The sequence below is a fragment of the Aptenodytes forsteri genome, unplaced genomic scaffold (assembly GCF_000699145.1).
Source record: "Aptenodytes forsteri isolate BGI_AS27 unplaced genomic scaffold, ASM69914v1 Scaffold471, whole genome shotgun sequence".
Taxonomy (NCBI): domain Eukaryota; kingdom Metazoa; phylum Chordata; class Aves; order Sphenisciformes; family Spheniscidae; genus Aptenodytes; species Aptenodytes forsteri.
Genome location: NW_008795862.1, coordinates 973,444 through 986,934, shown reverse-complemented (window position 1 = coordinate 986,934; position 13,491 = coordinate 973,444). Strand labels below are relative to the sequence as shown.

Below are 13,491 nucleotides of genomic sequence, written 5' to 3'. Positions count from 1 at the left end.
GCAGATAATACTGAAACGATCATCCCAAGCACTAGGCAGGAAGACCCCGCACAAGCAAATGGCCTTTGCAGAGCAACTACTCTGAGAGTGGTGAAACCAAACAATCCCAAGGGGAACTTTGATCACACCCACATTTCGATAATTCTTTCCCCTTGTTTCTGACTTCTCCAGCTGGTATCATGAGCTTTTTGCTTCCAGGTGTTGGCCTGCTATATAGCGTTGCCTAGGGATCTTTTTCATCATTAGATTTAGAATTGGAAAAGTTGGCATAAAACTTTTTCATGGACAATACAGTCCATGGCATGTAACCTGTCACAGGCATCTCTTCTCCTTGGCAAGTGCTTTCCTGATCCAAAAGAGGAAGGAGGAAAACAAGTCAGAGCAATGTTATATAGCTCTGTTTTCCTGCATGAAGCTGCTGAAAGAGCCAAGGGAATGGCAAAGCACTATTAGAAGTTGTGGGGACAGGGGGGAAACGTGCATTGCCATACCGGCGTGGCACAATTAGCATACCTTTCATGTAATTTTTTCTAAGATAATGACTGCAGACTAGAGTGTTAAAGAAGGCTATGCTATGATGGGCTGCTGCTAAGTACCTTCATCTCTGCTCACTCCTGTGTAACATGGAATGTACTTGGATTTCATTCTTAATGCTGTAGCACTGCTGCTTGTCTTCGTGTTTGTGAACCAAAGCACGTGGTACTGTTGATTTCTAGTGCACAGTAACTCGCCTGTAATGTGTTCAGTGCCCATCACCAAAGAGGACTGTGAGCCCCTGTGATTGGGATGCATGCAGTATGTACAATGTTGGATGGTACAGAGGGCAGTGGGTACAGTACAATATAAATATACGTGTCATAAAATGCACTGTAATGTTCTGGTAAAATGTTTCTGGTCCTACATGCTCTCTACATAATTTTCGTGCTAGAGTTCCTAGCTGTTTATGTGATCGACCAGACTTTTCATAAGCTATTGGAATTGGCAGACTTGAAGCTGTTCTGAGGCTGTTCTCATTTTAAGAAAACACTGTAGTTTACCCAACTTCTTAAGAGATAGCATTGGCTTTATCTACTACAGTAACTGGCTTGGGAGGCTTAATTGATTGCAGCCAAAAGGCGGTGAAAAGTTTGCTGTGTAAATTCAATAACTCTATGACAAGGATTCTGCCTCTGTTGTCCTGTACTCTCCTTTGCTTACCTGTATATTTTGGGGTTCCCACCTAGCTTGTTCTGATTTGTTACAGACTGCTTCTGCTTTTTCAAAAATGAAGATGGAGATAAAAAAGAGCCGTCGTCATCCACTGGGCAAACCACCAACCCGCTCCCCATTGTCAGTGGTTAAACAGGAGACCTCAAGTGATGAGGGTGAGTGCACTAGCATTAAGAATGCTCGTATGTCTTGTCTGATCTGAAAAATTGCTGAAGCCGTTAATGTAACTGGATGGCCTGAAACTTTTTATGTTACACTTAACTGATAGAAAATGCAGCATGTTCCCATTTTGATAACCCAGCTGGAAACAAAATTCATCCGTGGGAGGTGTCCCTTCTCACCTCCCACCCTGTTTTCTGTCAAGAAAAATATTTTGCTGGCTGCAGAATGAGGCAGCATTTTGGGCAAAGGGAAAAAAAAATAGTTCACAGAAAATAACATCTTAAAGCAAAAGCTCCTTCTTAGATACTGCATTAAAATGAGATCTGTTCACCTCGGAGGGTGGTGGAGGTCAGGTCTGCTGTTATGGGTATGGGGAAAGTTAATTCTAACTTTTTGGTTGGCTTTTTAGTTCATGTGAATGTTGGGATCCAACTTTTCTTGGCAGATCCAGAAATGAGAATTAGAAAGTCTCTCAGTCCTTAACTGTACGTCACTGATTTTTCTTTTCCCACATTCCAGTCACTGTGAACGGCATAACAGTCTGGGCCAAGGGAGGGGAGGGGAAAGGCTCTTGCCTCTCACTTCTGTTGTGTGGTGTAATTTACCACTTCTGGGTCTTGCCCACATTATAAAGTACTCAGAATATAGAAAAGTCCACAGTAATAAGCTTTTGCATGCTGGGGCAGGTACGTGAAGGTGTAGTTGGCAGTCCCTGCTTTCAAGGTACCTACAACTTTATATTCAAAAGGACAACATCTTTCCTGTTCACTTTCCTTCAGAGAGTATATCCACTGATTTTAGAGAAACTTTGTGTAGGAAGGGGATCTTTTGTACATACGTAGCTCCATTTCCTTACCAAGGATGATGCATTTGATGTCTTGCATATGTGTAACGTGGAGTGAAGCGTTGAAAGGCGGTTGAGATTAGTTACCTTGTTTTGGTGTGAGACCTTGCAACAAACTTGGTGCTGAAGGATCCTCATTAGACAGATTCTTTTTGCTGTTTTCACTTTTTGGGTGGTGTACGGGGACTTTGCTGGCTGACTCAGGAGCAACTTTCTGTGAAAGCTGGCATTTCTTGGGGACTGATTTACAGCACTGTTGGGCAAGATCTGATCAAACAGATTCTTCTCTTCCCTGCCAGGGAATAGAAGCAGCTCTTTTGCACTCCTTGCTTTTTCAGGGCTAATGTGTAAGGACGATCTGGAGGCTGCAGTGAGGAAGAGTGAGCATGTAAATTAAAAGAATGCATATGCTACACTAAGATTCAGTTGAGACAAAATTGTTAGCCTTTTCTACTTGCATATAACTTGCTTGAAACGTAGGAGCCATCCTGAAGGCTGTGTCTCACCTAGAATCCATCCTGGAATGAGTGAAGGTGATGGTAACATACAACAGTCATTTCCTTTTTTCTCTCAGTCTGTCACTGGATTATGATGCTGGTTTCATTGATTTCACTGGTATCATAAATCCTTGCCCGTCTTCTGATGTGCTTTGACTAAAATTTGGAGAAACATGTGGTTTGGTTTTTGGCTCATGCCTTAAAATGTCATTAAAGGTGCTTGATTTCTTCAAAAGGTGAGTGGTGAGCTCGGCTTTGGAAGTTAAGACATCTTGAAAGTATCAATCTGCATACTCAAAGTCAATGGTCTTTTTAAATTTTGTCTGTGCCTTACATGAGGTGTGGACACGTAAGCACGTTGAGCTGAAGTTAAGACTGTAGAACACGTCCTTGTAAATCTGTTTTGTTACGAGGGTCAGCTCTGGTCTGATACACGCTGAACTGGCAGTCGGCTCCTGGCATGAGCAGCATCTTCCTCTAGGAAGGAAAGCCTAACTCGCCCGCTGGCAAGGCTGTTCCTATTTGTCTCCCTTTCCAGCAGAATCTTATGCAGTGTTGTGGAAAAGGCGATGGTATTAGCAATTATTATTAGCCTATGGATACCAGTTTTAGTCCAAGATAAAAATAAAAATATAGTAAGAAAGCAAAGACAGTTTTTAGGAAGTAACCCTCATTTGAAGCATGACAGAGATACACAGACAGTGTTTGTCGTCTCAAAAAAAGGATTGATTAATTAAACACAATAAAATTTCCCACGTTGTCTGGCAAATATATATCAGATTAGCTGGGGGGAACATTTAAAATCTGAGATGTAAACTTAGCCATTAGTGTTTTACTACAAGTTCCTTTTTTCTGGTAACCTAAAAGTCTGAAACCCTTAAAAGGGAGGTAGAAATGGGGAGGGGGCTTAGACTTGCTGAGAGCAGAACATTAACTGCGTATTTCCAGTAATTAACAGTGAAGCAGTGAACAATTTGGTTTAATGTGCTGAGCTCTGGGGATAATGTTGCACTAAGATGTTTTTGAGTTCCCCTGGCCAAAGCTGTTGTTTTGGAAGCTTTGCAGATTGACAATGCAATGAGTGATTTACACTTAGTCTTGCGTGGAAAATTTCTTTAACAGTTACAGTGACTCAAAATTCCTTAATAAGGAATGGTAAGAAACTGGACAGTTTGGACCCCCAAACTGACACAAATGGATTCTGCGGTGGTTTAATCATAAAATACCAAGGGCCTTTAAAAGGTTTTGTAAAAACAAAGAATTAGCAAACTAATTAGCACAAGCAGTACCTATCAGAGCTCTGGCAGAAGAAGAGGTGGTGGTGAATGCAAATTGAAGGCTTAGTGGCGTGCGCTTGATGGAAGTAGCTGTGAAGCAGCTGCAGAAAAGTAAAATGAAGACTTGAACCCAGGGTACCTTATGGCCAAGATTTGTGTTTGCAGAAACAGGTACGGGATGCATTTTGGGAAGCTTAAAACAGACTTGCTGCTTGACTGGTGGGAATTGGGAGCTGGCCTATCCAAACCAGCACGAAGTGCATGCGCGTCTTCCAGAGAATGCAGCTGCCAGTTGGAGAAAGGAAAGGGGGATTTCCTTGCACTTGCATCACGCATTTTGAACTTGGCTTCATTGGAAGGATGTTGTGGGTTTCCACAGCTAGAAAGTGGAGAGAGTTATGAAGGCAATAAGTCTCTTCCTTCTTCTTCCTCGTGGCCAGTTCCATTAGGTCATCGGTGTCTCTATCTTGTCTATCCTACCCATAAAGTGGAGATTATATCCATTTAAGGAAGTATTTGAGGCATACACATATGAGGAACCATGGACGAGTTGAATGTTCTTATTTATTGAACTTCTTGTGTTGTCGAAACATTAGCTGTTTAACCCTACCTTGCTGCGTTTTGCCTCTGCTGACTGTCCGTTGTTTTGGGATTTTTTTCTTTCTAGAAATATTTCCATTTTCTGGGGAGGAAGATATGAGTGACCCAGAGGCTTTGAAATCTTTACTTTCCCTCCAGTGGAAGAATAAAGCACATAATTTCCCAGCTGAAAGAAAATTCAATGCAGCTGCTGCCCTGAGTGAGCCATACTGTGCTGTCTGTACCCTCTTTTACCCGTATAACCAGGTAATTCCTGATACTGCTCAGATGGATGTGTCAGTGGTGGGTACTGAGTGGTGGCTACGGTGTAAGTTATGATGCAGACCTTTACAATAAAGGAAGAAGACTCATACAAATTTGCACACCAAAGAAGTGTGTTTGGATTTGGCAGAGGCAGTGGATGAAGCCTTTTTTGTTCTCTTTCCTGGCTTCTCTGGCTTTCTCAGCTTTCGTTTTTTAAATTGCACATAAAGAGCTTTGCACTGCAAACACTATTTCCTGCAGAGAAACAGTGCCATGTCGGGCATGTGATCGCTCTTGTTTAGATATGGGCCCGGACTTCTGAATATATGCAAACAAGCAGCAAAATAAAAATTTACTGAGTAAGCACATACATCATTTTTTGGAAACTACCACTATGCTTTGGGATATGTTATGAGCAGAAAGGCAAAATTTATCAGATGAATTAGTTATTTGCCCAGTTGTGTATTGATTTGTTCTTGCATGCTTATAGAGCCAAATCTGGCTTTGTGTGTCCACTAGGAATACGTGCCTTAGATGCATATATATGTGTTGGAAGCTTTTTCTGAGAAAAGCAGAACCCACCTCCCCCTTCAATAAAATCTCTTGATTTATTATACAGACTGAAAATAAAATATCTGTTCTGATTGCTGGGATGTTGTTGTATAATGGTTGTAAGGAAGACCGGGTACAGCTGGGCTGTTTTAATCCATTGTTTTTAACTCTGGTCTGCTAGCAGAAACCTTGAAATGTCCTTGTGGAGAAATTTGTGCAGAAAGAGTAGGGAAGGATGCCAAAAGGATGGGAGAGGGGGGAGGGAAGGTCTTGCTTTTATTAATATTTTCCTTTTGTTTTTCCTTGGTGTTTTCAGCTGCAATTTAGGAATTCAGAGTTTTACAGAATAAAAACAGGGAAAACTTCTCATTGTTCTAATGCTGCTTTGAGCTTTCAGAATAAATTACAGATCCCAGTACAGGCCTAAGGAAGAGAGAGAGGAGCAAAAGGCAGGGGTGGGGGTGTGCATGAGAAGACAGGATTTGAAGTTCGTGATTTGTGCTGCATGGTGTCAGGTGTTGGATGACTTTTTTTGCGAGGGGAGTGCTCTGACTTGAAGGTTAAAATTTTGACCAGGGAAGAGGCGATTCCATATGATGGTATTTTCTCTTTAAGTCCTTACAGATGGATAAAGAAGCTGTCCCAGTCTCTGTAGGGGAGACCACCTCTTTCATCCACCTTTCTAAGTGCGGACAAAAGACCAAGCCTCTGATCCCGGAGATGTGCTTTACCTCAAGTGGAGAAAACACAGAGCCCCTTCCTTCAAATTCGTATATTGGGGAGGATGGAACCAGTCCCTTGATATCCTGTGCCAAATGCTGCCTGCAGGTTCATGCTAGTGAGTGTTTCCTTCTTCACCAAAGCGTTTTGGGTATTGAGAAACTCACAAGTTTCTTTGTGTGTTGCCTATATTTGAATTCCTTTTTGGCATGCTTGCTGTACCTGTCACTCCCACTTTTTCCTTTTCTGGTATAGTATGTGTGTATATTCAAGTCCGTCTTGGCAAAAACTGATCTTAAAAAGACATACAAATATTCTTTTTATTGTTTGTTCTGTTGGCTGATTCTTCTCTGTCTCATGGAAAAGATTCTTCTTTTGTTATCTTTTTTTTTTTTGTAATAAAGCAGAAATCGCAAAGCTGATCGCACTCTTTTTGCTTGTTCAAATATTGGTCTGCTGGGTGAGGTTGTATTGTTCTCGTGTGCATCAGAGATTATGGAGTAGCTTCTGAGATATATTTTATTAGTGTCTGTGTTACTGTTTGTAGGAATGGCACTTGATTACAAAAAGAAACATATGTCTGTTTGTTTCCCTGATAGTTATGTCTAAAAGAAGATCTGATTAATCCTGGTAGAGTGTACCTTCACTGCAGACTGTACGACATCCAGTTAACATTTGCACTCGTACTAGGAGATGTGACGAATTACTGTTCAGCTGTTTGATCTTGACAGATGGGAAAACTTATTTGACTTGCATCAGCTGGAATTACTTTTGTTGTTCCAATTTTGTAGTCCGCGGGTCACCGTGCAGCTCAGCATGACTGTCTCTTGTGGAGAACTAGAATGCAACTTCTATTTCTGTACTGCATCCATGATTATGGTCACTTCTGGCTGATAAGAGCACATGATGCAGAGCGAGCGTGAGGATGAAGACTGCTTTCTTACTTCACAAATTGTGGTCTCTTTAGTGATCAGAACAGAGATGCTGCATCTTGCACAACCATATGTCTTCAATAGACTAGTCTGTCAAAATGGTTTCAGTGGCCAAATTCTATTTAGGGACAGAGGGATGTGGGCAAAGTGACGTTAATCTGCAGTCTCAGACAGGGTGTAGGGCAATTCAGCTTTCTCTTTTGGCTATGCTCTACCCTTGAGGATGGGACAGAAGTTAAATCTAGTCTGATGTGGTCTCCAGTGTCTTGTTGTCTCCTTGTCACTGTTTGTGCTTCTAGACTGTGATATGCCTTTGACTTTGCTGCAGAGAATCCATTTGCTTTTATTATCAGATTGCAGTGTTGAGGTGTATTTTGGTTAATCTGGCAGCATGCTGTAAACCCAGTTGGCAGTCTACTTGTTATTGAGAAGTGCCCTCACCCAGCTGCGCCAGGTTATGACAACAGCAAGGACGTACAGAGAAGAAAGCTTTTGTGAAGGTTTCTGGGCTTCTAAGGTGTTGACAAAATCCATAAAAAGAGCATACTTTTCTTGTTCCATTAGGATCATCGTTATGGGACAATCTGGTGTTCAGAAGTGTGACTGCTTCTCCCCTCGGATTCCGTAGTCCAGCTACCTGTGGCCCTAAAGCAAGAAATCAATGCTGAAATTTCAGCCTGTTCCACACCGTTTTGAGCTCCAGCAGTATTTCGGTTAAGGGTGTTTCTCTTTCAGCTCAGTTTCCAGATCAGTTTTTTAGACTCAACACCCCTGCTCATTTTCTAGGGCTCGGTTGAAGCTACTTTCTTGATTTGCCATATGATGAAAAGAGACTTCAGATGTGGAAGACAGCTGTGGATCTATATTATTGACTTTTTTTCACATAATGTTTATCTGGTTAAGTGGATAATTTTTATAAATCAGATTATTGTGGCAATCTCAGTGCTTTCTGAATAACTTCTTTTCAGTTTAATTCAGTAATTGGAGACTCTCCAGCTGAATTTTTATGTTCAGTTTTGTTAGGGTAGGTAAAGGCCATGAGATGAACTTTGTGTTAGCTAGGATGCTGGCCAGCAATTTGTGGTATGTTTAATTTTCTGCTACAGGCTTTCTTTGCAAGCTTGCGGGAATCACATAGAGCCAATTTTTCAAAAGTATTTGTATGTCTTGTCCTTATTGTCTTCAGTGGCAAACCTCAGTGCCTTTTACAGAATTTTAAGGGCTTTTTTGGTCTTATTTCCCTGTCTTTATAATGAGTATAATACCACTTTAGGCTTTTGGTGCTGCAGAGAAGTATGTAGGAGGATTTGGTGCTTGCATATTACAGTCATTGACACTCTATAAAGTCAGATGTTTCTGACACTTCATATAACCAGAAATTAGTATTAGTTTAAATACAGTTAAATATGTGAAATGCATGTGTTTAATTTCCTTGCAATATTACTGGGTTTGTCCTTCCTCATAATACCACTTAGCAAAGATGACTGCTTCAGTCATGCTACAATTCAGTGGTCTTAACTGTTTCGATGTGTGAGTGCATTCCAGCAGTAGTAGCATCACTTTTGAGTCCAGTTCTTACCTGAAGGATCAAAGTACTGCTATTGTAGTCCTTGCAAAAGAGAAAAAAAAATGTCGCGGGTTACCTGTGTGTGGTTTTTTTGTTTGTTCATTTTTAGACCTGCTGGTCCCAAATTCTGCCCCCCTTCCCAAAGATTACTTTCCTTATGACTTTTGTCTGAGCCTAGACTATTGAATATAGTTATTCAAATGTGACACCTGATTTCAAAGATGCTTCTGAATTGAAAAGTCAGCAAGTCAATACTACAGATATGTTAGTAAAACTCTGAAGGATATAACTTCGTTTCTTTCAGGCTGTTACGGAATACGTCCAGACTTGGTGAATGAAAGTTGGTCTTGCTCACGGTGCTCAGCCAACGCATGGGCAGCGGTAAGCGTCTACTCTTCTGGAAACAAAAGAAAACTTACTGTGGGAATTAATTAATACTTTAACAGAGATGGGTGGTGGGAGGGTACAGTTTGCCTTTGCATCCCAGTTGTGGTGTAGTCATTTTTTGGGAAAGGTAGGCAGTCTGGCAGAGCTTTTTGGTCCAGTTCTGAAGGAGTTTTGTTCCTACAGGAATGTTGCCTGTGTAATCTCAGGGGAGGAGCTCTTCAGATGACCACTGATGGGCGGTAAGTGATGTTTTTTAATATTTTTTCCTTCCATACTGCATCTAATTGTCTAGTGTTGTGAATTCGGTCTTGATGCTCAGTGTAGCAGCTAGTTTTGGCATTATGGAGGTAACTGCTACTCGCTGACTTGGCAGGATGAGCTTGAGTAACTGTGCTGTCTTACACTCTGCACCAGGCTTCTCAATAGCAGAGGTAATGTGGCTCTGAACACTTGGTGAATTTGGTTATTTCTCAGAGAAAAGTCTTTTCAGAGAATGTTTAGTATCATGCAAGATCAGATGCATAAGAAGGTTGATCCCTGTTGTTCCAGAGACATTTACCTTGTGCGACCGTGATTAACAATCAGTTGGTAATGTTGCCAAGGCTGCCAACCACAATAAATATGCCTTGATACTGACGGAGTCAGAGAAATGTTAACTGCCCTCTTGAGTATTTAATTCAAAGAATGGTAGACTCTGATTTGTCTCTTCATTATTTTTTCCAGGTGGATCCATATAATCTGTGCTATTGCTGTCCCCGAGGCCCGTTTTCTCAATGTAATAGAGCGTCATCCTGTGGATATCAGTGCTATTCCAGAGCAGAGATGGAAACTGGTAGGTGTCTTTTACCTGTAGAGAGTGTTTGTGAACAAGAGCCAAAAAAAAGAAAAAGGCTTTAACTAGACAGAAAAACATTGTGTGGGATCATAAAGTAGCTGAGATTGGAGGTGATGTTCTCGCTCTCATTTCCAACAAACGCGCCAGGAAGCTGTATCATTTGGATGTCTTCTGAGGTACAGTCTCAGTGCTTTGACACACGAGCAAGTTGTGATTACCAGATCTGCCTTTACTCTCTAGGTGTGTGCTCTTACCCTGGGCAGAGCCTGGGACGCTTACCTACCTAAGTCAGGTCTAAACTACCTGAAAGCTTCATTTACTGAAAGTACTGCGTAGTGGGAGTGTGAAGGAACGTGGTAACTAAAAAGAAGCTGACATATTGCTGACTTGTTCATCTGTAATTTGATTTGTCTTTCTTTACAATATTTCTCTTTTTCTGTCAAGAAATCTCTTGTAGAAATTAATAAACATTTCTTTGTGACCATGACTGCAAGGCGAGACTCTGCAAAGATTTTAATAAAAGTCCAGCTACAACTTGTTATTTAGTTGCGTAGCCTCATCTGAGGGATTAGTAACGGATGATTCATTAGCTCAGAGCAATTAATCTTAATGTTAGTTAATGCCCCATCACTATAGCGTGTTATTGCAAAATAAATTGTGCTTTTGCTGCTTTTTTCATACAGAAGTCAGCTGGGCGACAGTTGGGAGTGTGGTACGGGGGAAGGTGATGTAGCAGTGATACATTGGTTAGCATTGATGTGTTTGTTAACTGTGCAGCTATTTAGTGCAGGCAGCCCAGCCAGGGCCTGGATGAGAGATTAGGAAGAATCTCTGCTTCCAGAGTTATTTCTCTGTTGTGCAAATGGGTTTTGTACACAAATGTGAATGTAAAAAGCATTCATTATTCAGGTGGAGTGATGGAGCAGTGTGATGTGAGAGTGATAAATCTTGCAGCGGCGGTTCTTTATGGATCATCTGACATTTCCAGCATGCATCCTCTTCATTACCAGCACTTGTAACGATGAACTAAAAATCCTTTTACACAAGACTCGCTTTTATTGCTTAATGGAGCCTCACGAGGAAACATGACTTAATTCTTTAACTCTTCTGTGGCTACCTTACAATCCTATAGAGCCAGGGCAGTATTAACGTACGCAAAACTCTGTTGCTTCATTCTTCTCCGAAGCGTTGGCTATGCCATCCAAAGCCTCAGCACAGACCTACTACACATCTTCCTGTTTCGTTCCTGAATTAAAGCTTCGTAGTTTTGTTGATTACTTCAGCGTTGTATTCCATTCACACCTCGTGTTTTCTTCATGTCTCAGGAAAGGTAGAGAATTTTTATACGAAGTACCTTGACTTACACAGTCTAATGATGTGGTTTACAGACACCTATTTCTTATGTTGAAGTTAGCAAGAGCCTGGCTTGTAGCTCAGTTCTTGTCAAAGCCTGGCTTTAAGCACTTCACTTGGAAAGTGTTAGCATGGATGGTGCTGCACACTGCTTCATCATAATCAGAGTAACTTTTCTAGAGGTGTAATGCTGTTTTATTTCCGCCGCAGTCTGTCATGACTCCACCAGCAGGGCATGTTGGCTAGTCCAGGTAGCTTTGGACACAGGTTTAGGTCTTAGTCTTGAGTTTCTGTCAGCGTGCCAGGGTGATTCCTCTAAGATGTCTGGTGCCCCTATAGAGCTAGCCCAGCTGTTAGGATGTAAGAAGTAGACTTTCAGCCTAATTACTCTGTGTTCAAGAATGTCATCAGGTAAGTATTGTTGTATTTAGACTGATTATAAAAATCTTTCTGCTCTGTTGGTATACTTGTGAACGCCTTTACAGTATGTATGCATGCACCATCGATGTCATCGATTGAAAACAGTTAGTTGGTGTTGCCACCACATACCTTGTGGCTTTATGAGTGTCGTTTGCACAGGAAAGAAAGCAAATAAATTATCTTGAGCTAAAATTGAAATGGGTTTTAGAGTTATGAACTAGGTAAAGATTTAAAAAAAAATTAATTTGGATGGCAGAATGTAAAGGCAGTGCTGCTTATAGCAGCAGCATTGGTGTAGTCTGTGAAGACGTACAAAGGAAATTTAAATTGGATAAGATTGTTTGGAGAAACACTTATGAGCCATCGTGGAGAGTTTTAGGATTCTTCATAGGAATTTGCAGGTAAGTCATGGAGCACATGAGGAGTCAGTGGAGGAGTTGGGGGGGTGTCTGTTTTTTGGAGGTGTGCAGCTGCATTTAGGAAAGTAAAGTGAAGGTGACTAAAAGGTGGTGGTGTTGGATCTGATGACTTTGGCAATGATGGAGTTGATGCAGTACTAGATAAAATTGGAGAGATGGCCTTTGTTGCTGAAAAAGATGGAAAAGGAGAGAAGGAATGATGTGAAGGTTGAGGACAGTTGAAGTGAATGGATGAAGGTAATGAAGGAAAGGAAAGGGGGGGAAGGGGTTATCTGTGTGTTTTTGGTTTTTTTTTTTTTTTTTTTTTTTTTTTTTTTTTTTTTTTTTTTTACTATGTTTGTATTGTTTTAAGTTACTGTGAGAGGGCTGAGGTAACAAGCAGTTGCAGTGATCTGTTTAAAGAGTATTTCCTGTTCTTTTAGCATGCACCAGGCCTCCCCTTTCAAGCATAGACTTTTCAGTCCATTTGTGGGTATTGCATCATTTTAAAGAATGCAGTTTGCATGCTTCCTGATTAATGGTGTATTACGGGCCTGTGTGCGTAAATTATTTATGACATGGAAATTTGGAATAATTAGCTGTCATTCCTCAGTGGAGTAAATGAATTGCAGTGTTCATCATGCAGGAGACAGCCCATTTCTTACTCTCGGCTATGACCTGACTCTCTGGTGTGCATTTATTCCGAAGATTTTTCTCCCGTGCTTTAGACCTTCTCTCTTCCTGCTACCTCCCCTCCCACAGAAAATGTCTTTAAATCTACATGTGCTGCTTTACAACAGCACTTGGCGCCGGTGCTTCTGTCCATCCCATCTCCCACACTTCCAGATCTTCTACATTTTCACTCCTTCCACCATCTTCTACATTTCAGTCTCACTGTAGCTCACATTTTTCTTTATCCTTTGATCATATTTGCTCGGAATATTCCATTGGTGTGGCTCTTTTGCCTGTCACGAGGAGTTTGTCTTGCCACTGGGCTGTCATTAGGTGCATGCTAATCCTTCTGGCTTGGAAGAACCCTGTTCACATCAATAAAGGCAGATTCCTGATAAGGGAGGGTTAATGCTCCCTTGAGAGGTGGTATTGAGCACACTGTATATCAGCAGTTGTCCCTGCTGGCGGGAGAATTAGGTATTGACAGTTTAATAATGAGATCTCATTGCTATTGACTTGCTTTCAGTGCCGTGTTCCTGCTGTGCACTTTGCTGTGGCGCTTATCTAGCTTTTGAACATGGTTTACAGAGCGATAAAGGCATAGCTTATTAAATACTAAAAAACACATTCTGCCAACACGAAGGCTCTGGCTTTGAATTTCCTGGCTTTTGTTAGTTTAAGTAAAAAGGCCAAATTAATCTTTGGTGTAAACACACTGACTTCAGTTAATTCACAGGAAGTGAATTTGACTTGTTTCATATACATGTGGGGCAGACCCCAGTCGGGGAGGGGTGACGTTGCACAGAAATAGGGAAGAATGCAT

General features: G+C 41.3%; 1 protein-coding gene across 2 annotated transcripts in view; it reads left to right on the top strand.

Moving 5' to 3' along the window:
- The window catches only part of KDM4B (lysine demethylase 4B), an 81,144-nt gene that overhangs the window by 56,893 nt on the left and 10,760 nt on the right, over positions 1-13,491 (top strand). For both annotated transcript variants that reach the window (XM_009284048.2, XM_009284047.2), the window contains exons 12-17: positions 1,244-1,364; positions 4,657-4,835; positions 6,000-6,222; positions 8,908-8,984; positions 9,174-9,229; positions 9,714-9,822. In XM_009284048.2, the coding sequence (XP_009282323.1) occupies positions 1,244-1,364; positions 4,657-4,835; positions 6,000-6,222; positions 8,908-8,984; positions 9,174-9,229; positions 9,714-9,822 (765 nt within the window). The remainder of the gene's footprint in view (positions 1-1,243; positions 1,365-4,656; positions 4,836-5,999; positions 6,223-8,907; positions 8,985-9,173; positions 9,230-9,713; positions 9,823-13,491) is intronic.